This window comes from Eschrichtius robustus, chromosome 12, assembly GCF_028021215.1.
Source record: "Eschrichtius robustus isolate mEscRob2 chromosome 12, mEscRob2.pri, whole genome shotgun sequence".
NCBI classification, from domain to species: Eukaryota; Metazoa; Chordata; class Mammalia; order Artiodactyla; family Eschrichtiidae; genus Eschrichtius; species Eschrichtius robustus.
The window spans coordinates 42,494,055-42,517,980 of NC_090835.1; the positions used below are offsets into that span (position 1 = coordinate 42,494,055).

Here is a 23,926-nt window from a genome sequence, read left to right on the forward strand (position 1 = left end):
TTGTGCCACATCCCAGCAAGATTCCCAGAAAATGTGAGTGATGGGAAGATATGAAAAATGATTTAAAAATACAATGCACTTGGATCTCATGATGCATTTTAATACAGAAGCACCTTGAAGGGGGAGCAATGGTGTCTGGGGTCCCTGTTTCTCAGGAACACTGGCATAGATACTGCGGGAACCTTGTGTCCTCGGGCCACATGAGCCGTATCCAGGGTAGGTGGGGGTTTTGATGCCCAAGGACCCAGATCTGCATTTTCCTCAGGAAGCTCAGGGAACTGTACCCACAGACCAAGCATGCAGTTCTCTCTACCATCAGCCCCATCTACCTTCCTGGCCTCTCCTCTCACATCTAGATGCCCCTGCTCCTCACAGAGGTCACACGGACACCTGGCCATTCCCAGAATGTGCCGTGCTTCCTAGGATTCAGCAGGACTGCCCACCTCAGCCTGGGTTCCTGGGGAAACCTGGACCCAACCTTTACCACTGAGCTCAGGCAACCCCTTCTCTGGTGGCTGTCCCTGTACCCTGCACACAGTCCCCTTCATGCAGCTCCGAACCCTCCTTTGTGCCCTGCCACGTCCAGCACACCCTGCCGCCGTGAAGAGCATGACCAGGTTGCACTGTGATTACAACATAAATACCCGTCCGCCCCCCGCCCTACCCGCACCGTGGCAAGGAGCATTCTCTTGTCCTTCCCTCTATCCCCAGCACGTAGCACTGTACTCAACAGACAACAGGCTCTTTAAACATGTTCAAAACATGGATGGATGGATGAACAAATGCGAATGAACAGACGGATGGCGGGATGGAAGGAGGAAGACACGGGATGTTTGGGGCTGCCAGCTCCTGAAGCCATCTTTGCCTTCCATCCAATTTGAGGTGGCACCTGAATTTTAGCCTCATTACAGAAACAATACAACACAGTTTTAAAACAGAAGGAGAAAATCGTATGGCTACGTTTCATTGGGCAGATGAAGAGACTGGTTACAAAGCAAACTGCACAAGTGTTCTCACAGAAGGGATGCCTCCCCAAGCCCCACTGGTGCCTTCACTGGCCATCAGTGGCTCGACGGGGCTGATTTCTCACACGCCCAGGATGCACGTTTTTGAGCGCTAGCTTATCTTTCAAGAATCTTCCTCAAATAATTTTACACGCTGCTGCCTAACACAAAAGAGACAGAGTGCAACCTTGTCCCTGCTGTGCTCAGTGGCAGGAGGATGAATTTGCTGTTTTTTTTTTTTTTTAATACTACTCTTTATTTATTTATTTATTTGGGGCTGTGTTTGGGTCTTCTTTGCTGCGTGTGGGCTTTCTCTAGTTGTGGTGAGCAGGGGCTACTCTTTGTTGCGGTGCGTGGGCTTCTCATTGTGGTGGCCTCTCTTACTGCGGAGCACGCGCTCTAGGCGCACGGGGTTCGGTAGTTGCAGCACACAGGCTTGGTAGTTGTGGCTCGTGGGCCCCAGAGCGCAGGCTCAGCAGGTGTGGCGCACGGGCTTAGTTGCTCCGCGGCATGTGGGATCCTCCTGACCAGGGATCGAACCTGTGTTCCCTGCATTGGCAGGTGGACTCTCAACCACTGCACCACCAGGGAAATCCCAGGTTTTTCCTCTCTTTTCTCACTTTGAGTACATGGCTTTGGTCACTCTTAAGAGAAAGAAAAAAGATGTCTTTGGGATGGAAGGAGGGAGGGAATAATCTGGATCCCAAAGATAAAGACCAGTAGGATGATCAAAATCAGTAGCGTTAAGCCTCCTGAAGGGGCGGGGTCAGAAACAAGGAGCTTGTTCTCCAGTCTTGCAGGTTATCAAGTGGCACAATGCTGCCCCCTTCTGGGAATGGACAGAATTGCAACCTGCCGGAATCTTGACCCTAACTCCAGCCTTTCCGCCTAAGGCTGCACTCCTCAGGCCTCATCTTTTACAACTCTCTCTCTCTTTTAAAAGTAAACTTTTAAATGAGGTAAAGCACACATACTGAGAAGCATATAATTCCTACGGGTAAAACGTGAGGAATTTTCACAACATAAACACACCTGTGTAACCAGTACCCAGGTCAAAGATCAGAATGTGACCTACTTTCTGAAGGCCCCCTCCTCCCACTTCCAGGCAACATCTCCCCACCATGGGCACCACCAGCCTGGCTGCTAACACCACAGATCAGTTCTGCCTGTTTCAAAACCACTTCTAAGCCTTTCAGAATGAGGGATCTCAGGGGAGCGTCCACACTGGCGGCCTTCCCCAGAATGGCAGGCGTACCCTTCTCACACAGCAGCACGCCCAAAACAAGGCCTGCCAGTTAAATGAATAAATCTTAATTCCCAAAAGTTAGCAACAACACAACTTGATAGCTGAGGCTCATCTGGGCTACCTTCTTCTCCCAGGGCCGAAGCACTGCAGGGATGGCTGGAGGTGTCATCTAGTGCGGGGATGGCAAGACTGCCCCAGTGCCCCTCCCGCCCCATCACTGATCCATGGCAGCACTTCCTGGTGGACTCAGGCCGAGGCTCAGAATTCTTGGTATCACGTCCTCAGAAAGCAGAGTTACCCTGTGAAATCTATCATTTATTTATTCGGCAGGTATTTATTGAGTGCTGACTATGACTCCGGCACTGAGCCAGGCATTAGGGATGTCATGGTGGGCAAATCAATCCCTGCCCTCAGGGAGCCAGCCTGTCTGCTATCACTGAACCAAACCAATGCCTGACCACTCTCAGAGCTGGGAAGGAGGAACAGAGAGTCCAGTCAGATCTGAAGATCAACTCCTGCCACATCAAGTCCAAACTGCCGGCTTGGCCGTCAGACTTCTATCCCTCCCTTTTCGCTTCCTTTGCTCTTTCTACATGTTGCCCATATGCGCTTCCATGTCCTCACTCACACTGTTCCCTGAAGTGCTATCAAAACTGCCCATTTGTCAAAACTCTACTCCCCCTTCCAGGCTTGACTCAAATGCCACCTCCACTGTGAAGGCATCTCAGGCCCTCCTGGTCAGAATTAGTTGCTTTTTCCTCGGTGTGTCCAGTGTTGTGCCTGTGACGGCATTGGGCAGATATTACATGTCACTGTATTCAGGTGAGTTGCATTGCTGCCTGTCTTCCTCCTGAAAGGGAGGAGGAGGAGGAGGAGGAGGAAGAGGAGGAGCCGTGAAAACCCCTCCCAGCGCCCAGTTCATAGTAGATGCTCAATTAATGTAACTGGTTTGAAATGAATGAATAAATAAATCTGCCAGCAGCAGGGGGGGGGACAATGTGGAGGGGACAAGAGATGAAGGAAGAAAGGGGATGAAGAGTGGGCACTGGATGCTATGGCTTCCAGGTGGGGCCAGGACCTTTTTGCAGAGAGAGGCACCCTCAAAGATTTCAAACTCTTTCTATTTCAAGCCCTTGGGAAGATCAGCAGGGAGTGAAAGTGGGAGAGAGAGAGAAATTCCACAGTGGGGAGGGGCGCTTCCCAGGTCCTGGAATCCTGCTCACTCCCCAGTGATTCTCCCTCCACTCTTCCAGGGCCAAAGGGCTCTAGGAAGCTGGTTCTTATTCCATCCATCCTCAGGTGTAGTTTAGCCCAGAATGAGGAGTCACATTTGTATCTGAGCGACAACTGGGTACAGAGCCCTCTGAAATTAACCAAAGAGCTTACAGTAAAATGAGTGGCCCAAGACATGCTCATAAACCGCCACCAACACAAGGAGGAGGCATGAAGTGTGATATAGAGAAGCACGGTACATGGGAATGGGGGACAAGGGGACATCAAGGGCCCTGCTAGACTTGGAGCCTAGTCCTGCTGGAGCAGAGATGACACCACATTGCCAGGTTCATTATTCAGATTCACAACAATGTAACTAATGTATTTCCTATTTGTTCATTCATTCATTCATTCAACATATGGTACCTGGGAACAAACTTGTATAAGCAAACAAGTTATTAACACATCATAATGACTGTGTATAGCAGGGAGCTTTATAAGAAAGTGAAGAGTGAATGTTTTTAAAGTCTGGGAACAACGTCTCCACTGGGTTAAGATGATGGCCACGCCTGGGCACCCAAGCTTCTACTTTCCTCCATTTGAAGGTAACAGGAGGCGTTCCAGCAAGGTCAGGAGTGCAAACGGCACTTTCTCTTGCAGGTGGCGCCCTCCTCCACTTTGGGTGGGTCACGCTGCTGGTGCCCGCAAGGGACCAACATGACCAGGGCATGTACCTGGGTCCCAGACCCCTCCGAAGGAGCCTGGGGACACCTGTCCAGCCAGGCCACGCCCCAGGGACCCGCCCACCATCTCCCTGGTCACTGCTCCCACCCACTCTAGCTCCTGGGCCTTTCTCAACAGCCCTCCTCCAAGCTTCCCTCTGAAGGGAAAACTGGACAACAAATACACAAACCGGGGAACGGGGGGTGGACAGTATTAATGCACTTTCATCTTGTTTGAATTTTTTTAAACATGCATTTGTCCTTCTGTGATATTTATTTATTTATTTAGTTAGTTAGTTAGCTAGTTATTTTTCAAGAGAAGGAAGGATTTATTATTACTGACAGCAAGTAAGGAGAACGCCGGGGATATTTCCCAAAGCAGCGTCTCCCTGAACAGCAAAATTGGGAAGTTTTAAGCTAAGGATACATGCATATTCATGACTTCTGTGATTTTTAAAATAAATTAAAGTAAATTAAAAACAAGAAAAAAAAAAAAAGAAAGTGAAAAGTCTGCAACTCTAAACCACCAACAAACCCCTTCTGACTCTGAAGCCATTGAAGGTGGAGGCGTTCTGCAGGGCATCTGCCTTGAGGAAGGCCTAGATGGTTTCACTTTCATGAATACAAATTTGTGCTCTTTGCTGAGTCAGCTTTCTTCTCACTCCTTCAATACCACCCCTAGAGATCGATTACCTTTCTTTGTACCGCAGCACAGCTATATGCAATCAGAATGATGAAAAGGGATGGAATCTTCACTGTTTCCTTGATAGTTTGGACTGTACTAATTCAGAAATTACAATGAATACCTGCTGGTCATTGAAAGGCACCTTTGTTCAAGGAAGGAAAGAAGGAAGGAAGGGAGGGTGGGTGTGAGGAAGGGAGGGAGGGAGGAAGGTTACTAATTCTTAGGATTAACAAGGAATTTCAGAACATAGATAAGCTATTTTAAGCACCCTTGTAAAACTCACTGCATAAAGGAATGCATTAAGCAAGATGGGCTAAAAGAATCTCAGGATCCATCAGAGCCCTAACTAGTCACTGCAGATGACATTTCCCTACTTAAGAAGACCTGGAGAGCCTGCTACCCACTCTCCTGCCTGGTCAGGCAGCTACTATAGATCTGGAAAAAAGAAAACAGAAAGCCATGGATCTCTGAATATAGTCTCTAACTGGGATCTTTCAGACTAAGTTCACCTTGCTCTTCGTCCCTACCCTGAGTCTAGGACCATCATGTTCACATAATTAGCCCGTTTCTAAGTATCAAGACAAGGCTCATCTTAAAATATCACGGTTTCCATTTCCTAGCAGCTAGCCAGGGGCATGGAAGGAAGCCTTAGCATTACAGCGAGACGCAAGTAAGGCTTTTCTTCTCTTCCTTTGCCTTTTCCCAATAGCTCCATTTCTGGTGTGCTCAGAAAAAGTTCCCCGGACCATGGATGGGGGCCTGCTGAGCTCTCAGTGGTCAGCAGGTGGCTGTTAGCACGGGAGTAGCAGCTTCCCACGCCACCCCACTCTTTGTTGTTTGCGAACTGCAGGGAGAAAGTCGATTCAGGGAATTTAGTGTCTGAGTTGTATGAAAGAGCGAGAACAAAAACTGACAAGATTCCGCATTACAGCTGTCTCTCACAAAGGGGGAGAAAAGGCTTCCTGACCCCAGTTCAGTGGAGAGGAGCAGAGACACGCACCCCCACCGAGCGTGCCCCTCTGTGCCTCCCAGCATCCTGGTGACGAGCAGCCAAGGCTGGTGCCAACCTCACACTCACAAGTCACACTGGCAGGCCCAGTGCACTTCCCTGCTTCAGAATATAAACTGTAAATGACTTCACTTTATTTTCTGTTATAAAGTTACATAATCATTGTATAACATCTGGAAAAAAATCCATTAAAAAATAATAAAATCATCAATAAGCTCACCATCCAGAGAAAAATAGTGTTAGCATGCTGACATAATTTTTTCTAGTCTTTTCTCTTGCTTTGTGTATGTGTATTGGTATGTGTGTACATATAAAGACAGAGATAATCAAACTATCTACAATTTTCTATCTTGCTTTTTTCACTTCTCATTACTTCAGATGTATTTCTCCATGTTATTCAACATTCTTTGTAATATAATTTTAAAGAGTTGTACAAGAATCCTCCATACAGATGGGGTATACTTTGCCCTTTCTCAGCATTTTGGGGCATTTAGGTTCGGGGTATTTAGCTACTTGAAGTAATACTTACAGGAACACTTTGCTGTATAAGTTTGCATTTCTGATTATTTCTTTAGGATAGATTTCTAGAAGTGCAAATAGTATCCAAAAGTCTGACTATTTTTAAAGCTCTCACTATACACTGCCAAAATGCTTTTCATGAAGCCTGTTGGCAATTGCCTTGTAGTATATGAGAGAGCTGCTCTCATTGGGATGCTATATGGAAAACAGTACCTCACTGCTGTTTATTTTGTATTCCTTTTGCTGCCAGCGAGCTAAACATTTTGTAGTATGTTTATTGATCACTTGTATTTCTCCTTTTGCAAATTTCCTGTTGACATCAATTCCAGCTTAATCATTAACCTAGGGCTTCCCTGGTGGCACAGTGGTTAAGAATCTGCCTGCCAATGCAGGGGACACGGGTTCGAGCCCTGCTCCGGGAAGATCCCACATGCCGCGGAGCAACTAAGCCCGTGTGCCACAACTACTGAGCCTGTGCTCTAGAGCCCGCGAGCCACAACTACTGAAGCCCACGTGCCTAGAGCCCGTGCTCCGCAACAAGAGAAGCCACCGCAATGAGAAACCCGCGCACCGCAACGAGCAGTAGCCCCCGCTCACCACAACTAGAGAAAGCCCGTGTGCAGCAACGAAGACCCAAGGCAGCCAAAAATAAATAAGTAAATAAATTTATTAAAAAAAAAAAATCATTAACCTGGTGTTTCAGACACACAATAAAGGCACTCGCTGTCCCATGTGATGGCATACCCAACCCATAGGCCAGTTTCTCATAAAGGGTAAAGAGACCTTCTGAAAGTTCAAACTGCAGACTTAAATGTACAAGTGATGAAAGAAAGGGCCAGGGCTCTTTTAGGAACTAGGAAGATGATTAAATCCACATAAACCTTTACTTTTATATTGATATTTGAAGACATTTAACCAGAATCATAGAGTGAAAAGGGTGCTCAGAGGTGACTGAATCCCTAACCTATGAGGCCACTGAGAACCAAAGGGGCTAGGTCTCTTGTCCACACTGCTAATGACAGGCCCACGTGATCACGGGACAGAGGTTTTTTTGGACTCCCAGTCCAGAGCTACTACTTGAGACAGTGGCCACGTGGCTGAGAAATGGAAACAAAAGTGAACAGCTGTAGTCTCAAATCCCTCCTGAAATGACAACGCTAATCAAAAAGAATACAGAAATGGACATGAAATTCCAACTTATACACATTTCAGGAAAAATAGCTAATAAACAGAGAGAAATACACACATGGTTGACAGGTTTCAAAATTTCCTCCTAGGCCAGCTTGATAAAATTGTTTGGAGGCTTTAAAAAATGTTTAATCAGAGAGTTCTGAATTACTCATCACAGAAAGTAGATGATTTTCGTTTCATTTGAGGCCAAGTGGTTTACCAAAACACCTCTGATAAACAGGTAACACTCAGAAATAGTTTTCAGAGGCTATTGTTGCCCTGATGTAATTTAACAGGAGTAATTCTGACAACTGTGCTGAGAAACAGAGATAAGATGACTTTCTGCACCTTCCTCAAAAAAGTCAGCCTTCTAAGTACTTAAAATAAATCTTCCTCTTTTTGGGGAGTGGGAGGGCATGGAATAGAACGTACCATCTTGTCAAGAATTAAAAAAATATATTGCCTAGGTATATTTCCATTTATACCATACAGCTGTCCCTTAAAGTTGATGGTAAGGCAAATACCAGGTGTCCCTCGAGGCTTTGCAAATTAGAAATTTATCTGAACAGAAACAAGTCACATCCAAACCTGTATTTTAAATTATGTCGGAATGCTACAAACATTTTTCCTCCTTGACTATAGTTTTAAAACACTGTAAAGAAATCAGAAAAGTAGCCAGGGCCTGTCCTACATCTTAAATTAGTGAGCCATTGAATAAATTTACTCATTCATTACTTCTACAAATAATTGTTCCAAAGCTGAGAAATGTGCCCTACTGTTAAGGAGCCAGAAGCCATTATGGTCTTTGTTTCTAGACCTACATGAGAGGGAAATATTTCTCATGTTGTATTTGGTCTTTGAACTTAACCTCTCTCTATCCAACTCTCCCTATCCCAAGAAGAACATTTCCTTTGAACAACATAAACTTTTATCTGTTTATATCAAGGGGTTAAACTCAACTTATTTAAACAAATATTCACTGAGAATATATAATGTCCATGAGACTGTGATAGTAACAGAACACGGTTTCCATCCTCCAGGGTAATCTTTACCTAGTGAGGTAAAGAAGTTTCCATAGAGAAGAAATGCAAGGCAAAATGGTAAATTACATAATCCAAGTTACAAACATTTTAACTACAGTCAGCCCTCTTTATCTGTGGGTTCCACACTCGTGGATTCAACAAACCGTAGATCAAAAATATTCGAAAAAAAGAAAAATTCCAGAAACTTCCCAAAAGCAAAACTTGAATTTGGTGCACCCAGGCAACTATTTACATAGCATTTACGTTGTATTAGGTATTATAAGTTATCTAGAAATGACTTAAAACATTCAGGAGAATGAGTGTAAGTTATATGCAAATACTACACCATTTGGTATGAAGGATTTGAGCATCCTCAGATTTTGGTATCTTCGGGGGTCCTGGAACTAATCCCCTACGGACACCAAGGGATGACTGTAATTTATTTCTCTGAAGATTAACACGGTTAATGTGTTTAGTGTCCTTCTGGGTTAATTTTTACACATGAAGGTCTCTGGGACTAATGAGAAAAAATTATTTTAAGCATTTAATTTATATCCTAAATTAGCCTTCTGTAGACTTTTAATCCATGTATGCATGCACAGAATGAGGGAGCAGGTCTGAGGTGAAAAGGGAGGGAGCTTTCAAGGTACTTCATTTTAATGAAACTGGATTTTAGTCTGCATTACAGAGGTTCTAAAAGTAATATATTTTTTAAGGATCAAAAATTTAAAAATACATATCCTTTGGCCCAGCATTCTCCAGTGTCAGGACTTGAACCTACAGATATGATCCCAAATGCCTGCTAAGAATATAGATAAAGAGCATCATTGGACTTTTTCTTTTTTTTAATAGCAATTAGAAAATTAGGTGACTGCTTAAATAAATTATGGTATATCCATATGACAGAATACTGTGCATAAGTTGTAAATGCTGATGTAGAACGACAACTGAAATATATTATATCAAAAATGCAAAAGGCATATATATATATATATATATATATATATATATATATATATATAATATATGTAACATTTAAAAATGAGTATATCAATAGAAATATGGAGATATGCAAAATATTTTTCTGGAAGAAATCAAAAGAAACTTAACAGGTTGAGGAGATGGGTAGAGGGTGGGATGCAGGGAGGGAGATTTCAATGTTTACTTTCTGTGCTGTTAAATTTTTAAATTTTAACCTTAGACGTATTACTTTTTCATTATTTAATTTTTTAATTGTTAACACGAAGTTATCTGCACAAGGAGATAACCAGATTTTTTCCCCCCTTTTCTTCTCTGCAATTAAAAAATATTCTAAAGGTTGTTGTATTAAAAAAACAAAACACAGCAAAAACTGAAAAAAAATCCCAGGAACCATGCTCCAGGCGGTATGGAAGGCAAGAGAGCCTGAATCATTGTCCTGATGAAAAACAAGCGAAAAAGTCAGATAAGATATAAAACGTGTATAAAATGTTTTAAATGTGTTATTGAGCTGGCAAACTCTAAGAAATGAGGTTGAAATAAATGTATTTTTAGATAAATAATAACTAATAGACGGACCTTCACTAAAAAACATAAGATATATTTCAGTATAAGGGAGAGTATATATTTCAGATAAAAGGGAAATGATTTCAGATGTTAAAGTCAGAGATGCAAGAAGGAAGAGTGAGAAAAGATATTAGTAAGTATGTTGATCCAATGCAATTACAGTTGAACTCCCAATAGATAAACTCTGTGGAATTTGACAAGCTAAATCTGAAATTTATATGGAAGAACAAAGGTCCAATTATAGTCAAGATACTCCTAAAGTAAAAGAACAAAGTAGGAGGACTTCCCTTACTGGATACTGAGACTTGTAAAATTAAAATAACAATGCCAGTAACTAACTAGCACAGCAAAAAACAAATAGACTAATGGACAAAATAAAGACCCTATAAATAGGCCCTTGCATATGTATGAAAACTGGATTTATAATGGAGAGGGCACTGCAGATCAGTGGGGAAATGGATGGACTGTTCCATTAAAGGAACTGAGACACTAAAAGCAATAGCCATAAAGGAAAAGATTATTAAAATTTACTACATTAAATTAAGAGTTTCTGTTCATCACTAGTGGCAGGGCAGGAATAAAGACACAGATGTAGAGAACGGACTTGAGGACCGCGGCTGGGGGGGAGCTGGGACGAAGTGAGAGAGTAGCACTGTCATATATACACTACTAAATGTAAAATGCATGGCTAGTGGGAAACTGCTGCATAGCACAGGGAAATCAGCTCGATGCTCTGTGACGACCTAGAGGGGTGGGATAGGGAGGGTGGGAGGGAGGCTCAAGAGGGAGGGCATACGGGGATTTATGTATACATATAGCTGATTCACTTTGTTGTACAGAAGAAACTAACAACATTGTAAAGCAGTTATACTCCAATAAAGATATAAAAAAACATATGAATCCATGTGTGACATGAAAAAAAAATAAAAGAGCACAACAATCATTAAAAAAAAAAAAGTTTCTGTTCATCAGTAGACACCATAAAAATAAGACAAGCCAAAAACCGGGAAAAAATATTGCAATTCATATAGCTGATAAAGGATTAGCATCCAGAATATTTATAGAACTCCTACAACTGATAAAAGACAACCCAGAAGAAATAAGGGCAAAGGACACAAATAGGGATTTAACAGAAGAGGAAACACAGAGGTCCATAAACATAATAAAAATATGCTAAACTTCATTAAGTAAGCAGTGTCTTTAAATTCAAATTTAACTCACAAAGTGATCCATTATATAACCACCAGTTTGACAAAATTTTAAAAGTTAGATAATACAGTCAGCCCTCTGTGATTATGATCCAAGCTTGGTTGAATCCAAGGATGTGGAACCCACGGATAAGGAGGGCCTACTATGAGAACTGTGCATCTACAGATTTTGGTATCTGTGGCGGGTCCTGGAACCCATCCCCCGCAGATACACAGGGATGGCTGTACTATATGTTGTAATGATGAAGATCTTGAGTGATAGGACCCTCACCTCTGTTGGTGCCAGTGTAGGCTTATATAACCAATTTGGAAAACGGTCTGGCATTTCTTAGTGAAGTTGAACATGTGGTTACCCTAATCTTACTCCAGGTACACATCCTAGAGAACTGCTAACACGCGTATGTCAGGAAACGTACCGGGATGCTTATGGCAGTTTTGTTCTTAATTGCACAAAACAGCCCAAGGACCGTTAATGGTGGTATGGACATAAACTGAGCTCTGTATTAGAAATTCCATTCCATGTAATGGAATACCAGATAGCAGTGAATCACGAATGAAACATAACTCCATGCAGCAACATGGATGAATCCCCAAAAATGCTGAGCAAGAGAAGCAAGAGAGAATACGTGAAATATGATTCTACTTATACAAAGTTCAAACACAGAAAACTAAACAACACATATTGTTTAAAAATATATAAAGAAGTAATACATTTAAGAAAAGCAAGAAAATGAATAATTCAAGATTCAGGATAGGGACTGTATGGGGGAGGGGTGGGTGGTGTAGGAAGGGGGATGATCTGATTAGTGAGGGCACCCTGGGTATTCTAAGGGACCTGGAATACTCTACATCCTAATCTGAGGAGGGGGTGCATGGATGTTCATTTATTTTTTATATTTTAAATTGTATAATACATTAAATACATATTATATAATACATTATGTATATATTATATATACATATATATGATATATTTCATGGGAAAAAAGCACACACACACATCTTTCTGAACATGATGGGGAATATATTATAGACCAACAAGAAAAGAATTTATCAATGGATTTACAATGTGATTCCCTAGCTTTTAATCCATTTTATCAGAATGACATATTGAGACAGGATTCAGTCAAGCTTGGAAACAGAGCTTACACCAAGGGACCAGATGATAAACATGACCTCACATGAGAAGCTATAAAAAGCTGTGTGACATTATGAACTGCTCTTCTCTGCCTCACAAGTGAAAATCTCAACTACTTAACTCAGTTCAACAGAGAAAAGCTGAAGGGAAGATCCTACGCAAGCAGGCAGACACCACGGGCTAGAACTGACTAAGCAACATAAATGGACTTCCAGTGGTTAAGGCTGACAGTGACCTCTAAAGTATGCTTGAAAAATAGAGTTCTTCTGCCACATATATTTACCTTGCTTCAGAAGAACCAACACCTGCCTTCAGTTGCTGTTCAAGGAACTGAATTCTTTTGCAAAGCAGTATAAATGCTCACCTGTGTTTGACCATTTTTTGATCATGGCAAAAATGACTAAAGAATCTTGCATAGAACAAGTGCATGACAGCATGTTCTTTCCCTCCAATGTACACATCCACAGGCATCCAGTAATCTGCCAACGCTGTGCTGAAAGGGCTGGGAGGAAGAGAGACGGTCATTTGTAAAAAAAAAACCCTGCTTTGTCACAATTGCATAAATTAGACCAATCATAATTTGCATATTCCCTGAAATAAATTATGTCAGAGAAAAACAGTGATTTTCTTTTTAAAATATAATGAGAGAAGCTTATGTAACAAAGGAGAAAAATGTCAGAGCAGTGTTAATTTATGAAATTTATAAAAACTGTTTCAGAAGCCATTATTGACATATTTTAACAAATGTGATTTTCATATATAATGAGGACAAAAGGAAAACATACCAGCAAAAAGGATATTTCTGTACAATGCATATTTGACTATCTGGATTTATTTTAATTTTTATTACCATAGACAATCAAGATTTTTGAGTTCTTACCAATAGAGGGCAATATGGCATGTACAATGGAGACTCTCATGCAGACAGTCTCACTCTCATGACACATGCATGTCATTTCTTAATACACTAGAAAGGGGAAATAAAGTACACAAGTCCAAGTCTAAAATTAGTACTTTTCCATGTAGATTTGTGCACCTGTGAGAGGGTGTCCAGTTTGTCTAGTGATTGTTAGAGCTGGACCACTATCGTATGTTGCTAATAATCATCGACTGTAGTCCCAAAAAAGCCTTGTGAAAATGTTATGTATGCCCTATGTAACAGCAGAGTAACATAAAATAAAATTACATTTTATAAACCAAAAAATAAATAAATAAATAAAACAGAAATTCAATCTTATTTTTAAAGCAGCCTCAAAATGCAGATTGTCAGCAAGAGCCTGCGTATGCTTCCTGAATGCACTGAGCATACTTGGAGTAATTAACATGAAATAGCCTAAGTCTCTGTCACCTAATAGATACTTTTTAGTCAACAGAGGTCCTAACAGAAAGGCTTCCTCACTGGAAGCATCATTCCCTAGTCCTAATGGATGCTAGGGAGGAAAAGAAATGCCACTCACTTTATTTTCTGGGGGAGGGTGTGTGTGTGTGTGTGTGAGTGTACACTCTGTGTGTGTGTATACACCCTGTGTGTGTGTGTGTGTGTGTGTGCACTCCATGGTTTCACATATATGTGAATTCTCTTCCCCACACCTCAAGGTACTTTTTTCCTTGGAGCTCAGCAGGTGGGCCTGGCCAAACACCATGTGTTTGCATCTTAATGCAGCTTGGTTTTCTCTCCTCCAGTCACTATGCCAGAATTCTGGTAAAATTTTAAATAATGTTTCTTTGTGAAAAATGCTTCCCCAGAGAAATCTAACTGCTCATGCAGGTGACAGAAAAGCAAGGGAAGTCAAGGATGGTACTTGGCCTGAAACTAAGTTTGAAATAAATTGAGGAGTGAGATGTTGAAGGTAGCTATAGCTGGGATCTATGATCTTTCCTGGAAACCACCTAGTGAGAATGCAAGCCAGCATGGAAATAAACAACAGCATTTTACGAGGGAAATGACGTGATACGTGGTATTCCCAAACTGGGGGCTGTGAAGGTCTCGGGACATACCTCTCACCAGTTAAGGGTTCCATCATTAAGTTGGAGTCTATCATCTGTAAGAAGGTTTTCCCTTGAAGCATTCTGAGAGGTGGAGAGCCTGATCTCCCTTGCATTCTAAGGCAGCTCTTCCTAACTGGAAGTCACCAAAAGCCCCTTCTAGAAGGAAGACCCAGAAGAGGGGCCCCTCTGTGGGTTAGCCGGGGCTGCCCTGGTGGTTCCCAGCCACAGCAGTCGCCCTGTATCCTTTCTTGCCTCTGCCGGCTGCTATTTACTCCGGATCCTGCTCTTCCTGCACAGCCTCAATTCAAATCACAGATTCGCAGGACTGCAGGGCAGGCAGGAGCGCCTGTCTCCCTGGAAATATATTATCTTACAACCAACGAAGAAAATGGGGGCATTTTCATACGTGGACTATGGGGTTTCAGTATAATTGTTCTCCCATGGACAAGAGCAAGCTGGCAAGGTCTTTGAAGCACAGTGTCTGTGGTTTTCCTGTGCTCTGCACCAGTTTTCTTTTGTTCTCATTTCCTTCTTTACCTATCTACCTACTGCTCTCTTTCCCTTATTTATTTATTTTTGTCAAAGAAGCACATGCACATAGCTGAAAAAAATCAAATAGTACTAAAAGGTTTATAATTTAAAACAGTGGTCTCCAGCCCTATTCCTTCACTAACCTCCCTCCCACCCCTCACCTGTCGCTTAGCCACTTTTAATTCTTTCAGATGCTTTTTCTGGCAATTATTAAAAAACATGTTTAGGCTCTTTGTTTGTTTATCAATTTTGGAAATTATCTAGCGACTGTATGTGCTACGAAGTCATGCTTCTCAGCTCTCTCACACTCCCTACCTCTTATCCTCCCTGAATAGTTACATCATTATTTTCAGTTAAGTAAATAACATTACATCTTTACAACTGCATAAATGCAGTTCACCACAGGGCCAACGAGGGTATTAGCACTTCCTTCCTTTTTCTGTTTTTCATTTTCCTTGTACCTGGGACTTACCTGGCTGTGAAGAATCTAATTTAATAATCGAACACACTCCCTACAAAAGCCTGTTTCAAAGAGCACAACTGATCAACAGCTTCCAGCTCTTCTGTCTTTGGAGCCACTGGGTGTTCACGCCAGCCCATGCCCTCCTAGAGGGAGCGGACCACAGCAGGCATTTCCTCCTGACTTGGGACTCTCTAATGGACAAGCTTTGCTTGAGGCTTCCCGTCAGCCTGCTCGAGACTTTCTCAAGCTGCACTGGGGTCTGAGGCTCTTCCTACGCAATCCTCCTACCTTCGCCCTCTCCTTTCACAGGTGTCAGACCTGCATCACGGTCAAGGGCTCGCCCTGCCAACTCCTGCTCCCTCACCTCCTTATTCCCTAGAGGCACTTGCCCCAATAAATCTCTTGCCCATCGAATTCCATCTTGGTGTTTGCTTCTTGGAAGACCTAGACTGACACATGCTCACGAATTCAGCAGGGCTTTCTTTACCTCTGAGTATTCTGAGGGTCGGTATATCTGAAGTAGTACCAAGCAGAATCAACAAAGGTATCCATTGTGTCTGTCTCTCTCGTGGCTGCTCCCTTGCACCTAAGAAATAAATGAAGTTCATCGATTGGTTTCTTTTTAAATATTAATGCATTTTCCACCAGCTTTTGAGAAAGCTATGACAATCATTATGAATTTAAAATGTCATAAGAACAATGCCCCATCATGAAAAGATAATTCACAGTATGGACTCTCTTTGTACTGCAGAGTACATGATGTTTTAAAGAAACTTACAAAATAAACATTTAAATCTTCAACAATTAAAAGCACTATTCTGTACTTCTCTGAATTTAACATGGTAGAATATCTAACAGGAATCTTGTCTCTTTACTGCATTCACTTCTCTTTCAGGCATATCAAGACTGCCTTCAGCCAATGCCTACTCTATGATGCTTATGAGGCAAATCAGTTTATGAAGAAAAGCTGAAAACCAAATGTAGTGACATACTGTGCTGAAAAATGAACTTGGGGTTTTTTCTATCTCTGTCTGTTGGGTAAGGGGAGCAGAAATCCACAAGGGGTGACCTCAGGAAGATAAATCACCTTGGGAGCCCAAAGGCAGAGGTATGCTGGAGCCACCTCATACCAGCTTGTGAGGATTAACTGTTGGGATCGCTTCCCAACTCTGGGACAAATGATGCCAAGTTGGTAGTCTGAAATTAGCCCTTGGTGGAAGTACCTATACCACAGAAATGGGCTAACACTACAAATCAGAAGCTCCCCTCCGGAGAGCTATTTAGTACACACTTACCAACACACCACTGCCTAAAGGAAGCTTCCTTATAGAAGGGTGAAGATAGCCCCACTGTTCAAGAAAGTGAATGAAGTGAGATGCTTGGTGTGTAAAGGGTTGAAAAGAAAAAGCAATCCTCATCCTAGGCATGTAGATGCCTGGGGAGGACTAAGGTTCCACAAGGACCCAACTGCTGAACCAATTTTGAAACATGTTGGTAGGGTGATGGCCCTGTGGGACTGAAGCCAAAAGCCACAACTTCTGGGAAGCCAAGAGAGAGTACCCTGAGCCAAGCCTGGCCAAGGAGGGTGCTTGGCTTCCTTGAAGACCCCCCAAAGGCATGGAACAGCAGTGGATGGGGTGAGCCAGCTACCGACAGCTATTAGCAGGGACCCTTTGTGGCCGTGAGAAGCCACAGCAGGAGAACACGGCTCAGACTCCAGGCTCTCCCTTCTGAGGCATGGAAGTGGGACCAACCACCTCTCCAAATGCTGCCCTTTTGGCAGTATGGGTCCTTGGGGGTTCTTGGAGAATTTGAGGAGGGGGATGAGGAACCCCAAGAGGAACTGATGAATCCTCTGCTAATTTAGCACGCAAGGGCTTGAGTCTGTTTTTAATTTAAAAATAAAAGAAGGGTTGCCTTTATATGTTGCATCTGTGACGCAGTTCATACTGGCTTTCCAAATATTATTGGAGGAAACAGCCACTCCCCATCTTCTGCTCATTAAATGGAAGTGGCTCAGCAGAGAGCACAGGAGCCCAGATCTGGCAGGGCTCTGGGTTCCCAGGGGCCTCCTCATTTCAGTCAGGGGGCCTCCCACCGGGAAGAGTGGTGGTCCCTGGGGTAGGAGCTTATCGGAGAGAGCCCCAAGGGAGCCCTAATCCTGTTTCCTACAGTGCATCTCTAAATGAAAGCCAGGGGACTTCCCTGGTGGTGCAGTGGTTAAGAATCCGCCTGCCAAAGCAGGGAACATGGGTTCGATCCCTGATCCGGGAAGATCCCACATGCCGCGGAGCAACTAAGCCTGTGTGCCACAACTACTGAGCCTGCGCTCTAGAGCCTGTGAGCTGCAACTGCTGAAGCCCATGTGCCTAGAGGCCGTGCTCCGCAAAGGAGAAGCCACCGCAATGAGAAGCCCGCGCACCGCAACGAAGAGTAGCCTCCACGCACTGCAACTAGAGAAAGCCTGCGCGCAGCAACAAAGACCCAATGCACCCCCCCCAAAAAAATAATAAAATAATTTAATAAATAAATAAAATCCAGGTCTTTTTATTTGGAAGGCAATCAACCAGAACACATACTGTTTTGGGAAATAATTAGAAGATAACTGTTACTTCTTCCTCACCATTAGGGCACCCATACAAGTTAGGAAGAAAATGCAGGATTCAACTGATAAAAGGACTAATATCTGACTAAAACGTGCCATGCTGATTTTCTTTTTAAAGGTCATGTTGGACTTGAAGACAACCAACATGTTTTCCTGCTGACACTAAAAGCTGGACTGCACGGAAGAGGCTACTTGGTAAGTGGGATGGAGAGATGATGGTGATGGTGACAACGTTATTACCATTATTAGCTCCAATAGTAATAATACTAACACTGGGTGGCAGATACTAAGCCAAATGCTTCACGGGCATTATCTCATTTAATCCCTAGTAACCCTGGGGATTATGAGGTAGACACTACTCATGTCCCCATTTTGCAGTTGAGTAACTAGGGTTCCGAGAGGTTAAGAAATCTGCCCAAGGTCTTGGAGCTCAAGGGTAAGGAATCCACCTTTGCTGGACTCGTGCCTGTGGTGCTTACCACCATGCTGTCCCGCTTGGCCACATGGGCTCAGTGGCTCTCAGCCCTGCGTGCTCATTAGAATCATCAGGGAGACTTGACCAAGACCAAGGCCTGGGCTCTGCCCTCCAGGAATCTGCAGCCAAGGTAGGAAACCTTATCCCCACCACCAACGCCCTGGGCTGCCACAACTGGTGGGCTGAAGGCTGCTGATGTCTCCGGAAGGGAAACCCTTTGTCACTGTTCATCAACAAAGAGGGTGATACCCTAAAATGGCCCAGAGCTTCCTACGTTCCTGAATGCAAGCCCCATCTCAAACCTCAGAACCGCCTGGGTGAGGACCTGGGTGGACTGTTGGCAGGCCCGGGCAGGATGGCACTAACATTTCCAGTTACAGAGTGTCTGCTAGGTGTCACTCTGCAGAGTTACATGCATTAATTCTCGTCTTCTGAAATCCCTTCAAGGGGGTTATTTTAGCTCCTGATAAGGGAATCACAGCTCAGAGAGGTTAAGTGACTTTCCCAAGACCACACAGCTAGGGAAGAGGCAGGGCCAGGACTTGAAGCCATTACTGTCTGACTCCCCATTCTGAGCCATGCACTTGCACTATATGGTTACCTAATTACTGACCTAGAGATACTAAGAAGAGGACTAAGTTATTTTAAAACAACCCCATCATGATCTATGAGGCAGAGGAAAATGGCTTTTCCATAGAAGGAAGAAGGGAAATATTACAGCTTGGCATCTGTTATTTATTTGTTTAATCAGCTGGAATGGTATCATAAAAATCACATGTGAGGCATGCCAGTGAATTAACAGAAAAACATAATCCTACTGCCAAAATGAGAAGAAATGAGATATGGTATGTTTCAGTATGTTAAAGAACGAGACCCCCTGAGCATACTTGTCCTCGTAGCTACTACTGCTCTGCTACTTGTGATAAAATCCCCACTGTTATCACAGCCACTGTGTGGGAAAACGGTGAGGCATTTTCTCTCATCTCTGAGAAGCTCTTTGGAATATAAAATGGAGGAAAGTGGTCTCTTCCAAAGCTATCATGAAAATGTGTAGCTTTTCCACCAGTTGGATCAGCTGTTTCTGGGGAAGATGTGAATTGACATTGCTGCTTCTACCGGCTCAGAAGAGAGGACAGGGCGCTCATCACAGGGGCTGGGCCCCAGATTCCAGCCCCTTCTCTCAAAGGTAGCAAAAGACCTAAGACCTACGTTATTCTTTCCAGCCAAGTGGAAGTCTGGGACCAGACATGGTCACAGCTGGGGGACGTGGTTCCTTACCTAGGGCAGGAGCAGTTCACCCACTCCGAAGCCGAGGCCAGTGGGGAGCCTCCCTTGCCAGTGAAAGAGGTGATGCTGGGCAAGGTCACAGGCAAGTCCTCCAGAGGCACGGGCACAGGACCGCAGGCCGGGCAGTGGACCATGGGGATGGGCGTGCCCCAGTACCGCTGCCTAGAGATCAGCCAGTCCTTCAGTTTATCACTTGTCACCTCTCCGCCCACTCTCTTCCTCCGGGCTTTCTGAGTCACGGCTAGAAATGCATCCGGCCGGTTCATACCTGTGAACTGAGAGGGGAAGGAGAGAGATCGCGTTCCTCCCTTGGTAAGAATGAGCTGCCACCCTGATGCCGCCACCCTGGATTGCCATTTTTTGTGTGGTCTGTGCAGGGCCGCATTGTGACTCTCTGTTGCCTTTGTGGGCACCTTCCTCCTTACAGTATTAAAACTTATATTTTATGATGGTGGTGAATAAAGATGAATATAATTTTTGACCTTAGGAGTTCACTTTTTTCTTCTGATGTTAAAAGAAATTAACACTTTTTGGGGGGCCCCTGAGAGTATTGTGGGCCCTGGTTTATGGCTCTCCTTATCACCAGAGCCCTGTGGCACCTACAGAGAGAGGCAAATATCAGCATTCAGCTGCCAGTAAAAAACTGCATATTTATTTTAATGACTACTCCCCTCTTGAGATAGGGGTAGCCAGAAAAGAAAAGTTCAATATTATCCTAGAGCTGAAGGAATTCGGGCAAGCAGGGGAACAAACTGAGGCCTCAGCTTGAAGGACCACCCCTTTTGTATTTAAATGCTCCCATGTTAGAGACAGCAGGGCAGGACACTAATAGCAGAAAAGAGGAATTCTCTGTTCACCGGACACTTTTGAGAGAACCAAACTAATGATAAGAATCAGGCCAGCATGGCTTGCCAACGAGGGGATCGTGGGAACCTTGGAATTGGTTCAGTGCAGATGTACCGCAAACCTACTAGGTGCCAGGCTTGTGCTAGGCATTGGGAGCAAAAAGATAAATCTGATCTGCCCCTATCCTCAATGAGCTTACAGCCATGGGGCGTAAAGAATAGGAAAGTACAGCTATGTTTATCAAAAGCAGCCTTTTCCATTAAGCGTCTGAAGTGTCCTGAAGACCGAGCTCTCTACCAAGGAACCACTTGCACTCTGGGAGAGCACTTTCTTTGTCCTACACTCCCACTATCATGTAATTATGGTGCAGGTGATCACAAGCTCTCTTGAAAGTCTATCTTCTCAATGCATTACTGTTTTCACATCCCAGAAGCTCATGGAGGCTTTCACCATCCATTCTCCTTCCATCCATTGAAAGAATTCCTCCAGTCTAGATATTCAGTCTAGGGCCACCAGAGGATTCAACAGAGCACCTGAAGCTATTTGAAAGAAGCCAGGGAGCATAATTAATGCTCAGTCCTATAATAAGGAGGAGGCATTTTTCTGGCTAATTCAGAAGACTAATTTTGGCCATGACTGTCCCCTTTCTCGCACTGCACAGGGTTATCCGGGTCTCCTTTTTGGCACCTTGGCTTGGCTCTGCTCCACATCTAAGAAGCCTGCTCACACACAGTCTTAAGAAGGGTTTAAGGTTCAGTATCTTACAACATGACTCATGTCTGCGGATATAATTTATGCAGTGAAGGCACAAACGTGAGGTCAGAAAACATTGCCACTCCTTATAGAGGAAAAAAACCTGGCTATTCCCTTATTTTTTATATACATAATATCCTATAGCTAGGTAGTCCCAAACCTGAAAAACCTGGATCTTCAGGTCTAACGGAATCAGGATCACCCAGGTGGGGCCAGTAAGCATCTCCCAGGTGACTCTGAGACATGGCCGGGTTGTAATCACTATGTTAAGCCAGGAGTTCCCAGGCCGTACTGCACGTTAGAATCACCCGGGGAGTACTGACTGCTCCCGATGTCTGATCCATGTCCTCTCCACTCCCCCAACCATTAAATCAGAATATCTGGGGTGGGACTCAAGCGTCAGTATTTTTTAAAATGTTCCAGGTGTTTTCAAAGGGCAGCCAAGTTGAAGAAAGAGTGCTCTAAACCGGAACTCTCAAACTTTCGTGTGCACTCCAATCACATGGGGTTCTCACTAGACCAGGTGGGGTCTGAGAGTCTACACTTCTAACAAGCGATGCCAACGCTGCTGGCCTGGGGACCAGACTTTGGGTGGCAGAGTTCTAACCCAGGGATTCTCAAAATGTGGTGCCTGGATCAGCAGCAGTAGTGGCATCACCTGGAAACTTGTTAGAAATGCAAATTCTGCGGTTGCATCAGGGACTGTGAAGCAGGATCTCCAGATGGGGGCCAGGGAATCTGTGTTCTAACAAGGCCACCAGGTGATTCCGGTGTGTGCTCAAGTTTGAGAATCACTGTCTAAGCCATTTCCCACTTCCCCCTTCCCCACCTCACCCTTCTTCTCCCATCATAATTTCTGGCCTAGTTCGGTATCAAGGCTGAGCTCAAATCCTGCCAGACTTACCACCTAGCAAGAGACAACCTTGACCAAATAAACATGACTCAAAACTTCTCTGCTGATTTCTAAAACTGAGTCAAACTTTAGGTGGGAATAAGTCAGTAATCTGGGGAGAACAGAGATCTCTAAAAGGAACAGCCAATTTTGGTCACCTGTCCCAAGGAATCACTTTCCCTGGAAGAGGTCATTTTTCTTAAGCAGAAGATTCGCAAAATAAAGTTTAGTTGCTTCGATAACCACACTATCCTAGGATCAGGTTCAACTTGGAGCTGATAAGCTTTTAGATCTTGAAAAAGAATATTATTTTGTTTTCATAGATTAAGAAACGAGGCTGCAAGACTGTTAGTGTGGGTATGAATGAAATGATAGGTTGTAACTTGCACCCAAAGGAAAATGTGTCATCAAGCTCATGTCAAGGCCCTGAGTTTATAAGTAAGTTCTTCGGCCACCTCCACGGGCACCGACCTCCGCAGAGCTGCTCAGTCTCTCCGTGCCATCTGGCATCGTTTCAATGACTTCAGAGTACGACAGGCCCAGGGTTTGGGCTAAGAGAGTGTCCTCTAAGCTGGTGCTGGGAATTCCTGTTTAGGGGAAGAAACACAAAATGTCTCCTTTGCAAATGGCCAAATCACAAAGTAATTGACAGCACTGACACTCAGCGTTAGCTTCTGAAGGGAGACTCTAAAAGATTTTAGTCACAGAAATTATAAAACCACATCATATTCATTGGGAAAATGGAGAACAGTCTTGGAGAAACTCACTACCCTAACACAATAGTTTACCATATTGGCACTACTTCCTGTAAGTCTTTTTCCATTGCTTAGTTTCTTTTAAAAAATAGTTGTAATTCTAAAATATACAATTTTGGATGCTTCTGTCACTTAAATAGTAAATCACAAGCATCTGGGGAAGTGTCTCCTTTGAGTGACACAGGGCAGTGGAGTTCTCTTGAGAAGCAGGGCTGACTCCTCCAGCAGCTCCTAGCACCCCAGAAAAATCCACTCGCTAAGTGGAAAGCTGGCCACTGTGTTTCTTCAAACTATGCTTTGTTCCCAGAGGCAACAGTACATTCTGAATAGACATTTATTCTTCAACCCACATACGCCCTTGAGGAGATGGAGTTGAATGTAAGTAAATCACTCATCCAGAGGGCCAAGGCATGCTGTTTCAGCTTCAGCTCTTAATAAAAACAGGCTTTTTAGTTGTTGGTTCTGTAGGCCAGGGTTTCTCAACCTGGGTCCTACTGACATTCTGAACTTTGCTGGGGGGCCTGTTCTGTGTGCTGTAGGATGTTGAATAGCATCCCTGGTCTCTACCAGTAGAAATGTTTCTAAAATTGCCAAATGTTGCCTGCTGCCAAATCACCCCTGGTTGAGAACTGCTGTAGGGTCAACTGTCAAAACTGCTGACATCCTTGTGGACACTACACATCACGCAGCAACTGAGAGAGATAAAACTAAGGGTAATACACAAAATGCTTACGTCAGGTGTCCATGAACAACCTCTCTGGAACGCTGCCCTAAAAGGGTGATTCAATGTTTGGAACACACATTCTAAAGCTCCTTGGGTAAGATGGAAAACTCCATGGTATGATGGAAA

The 23,926-nt window shown here is 43.7% G+C and overlaps 1 protein-coding gene across 1 annotated transcript in view; it reads right to left on the reverse strand.

Annotated features, from left to right (window-relative positions):
* Window positions 1-23,926, reverse strand: part of LARS2 (leucyl-tRNA synthetase 2, mitochondrial) — a 156,368-nt gene that overhangs the window by 23,968 nt on the left and 108,474 nt on the right. Inside the window, exons 11-14 of the mRNA XM_068558880.1 lie at window positions 22,793-22,908; window positions 19,822-20,105; window positions 15,951-16,049; window positions 12,845-12,982 (exon numbers count right to left, since the gene is read on the reverse strand). Coding sequence (XP_068414981.1) covers window positions 12,845-12,982; window positions 15,951-16,049; window positions 19,822-20,105; window positions 22,793-22,908 — 637 coding nt within the window. The remainder of the gene's footprint in view (window positions 1-12,844; window positions 12,983-15,950; window positions 16,050-19,821; window positions 20,106-22,792; window positions 22,909-23,926) is intronic.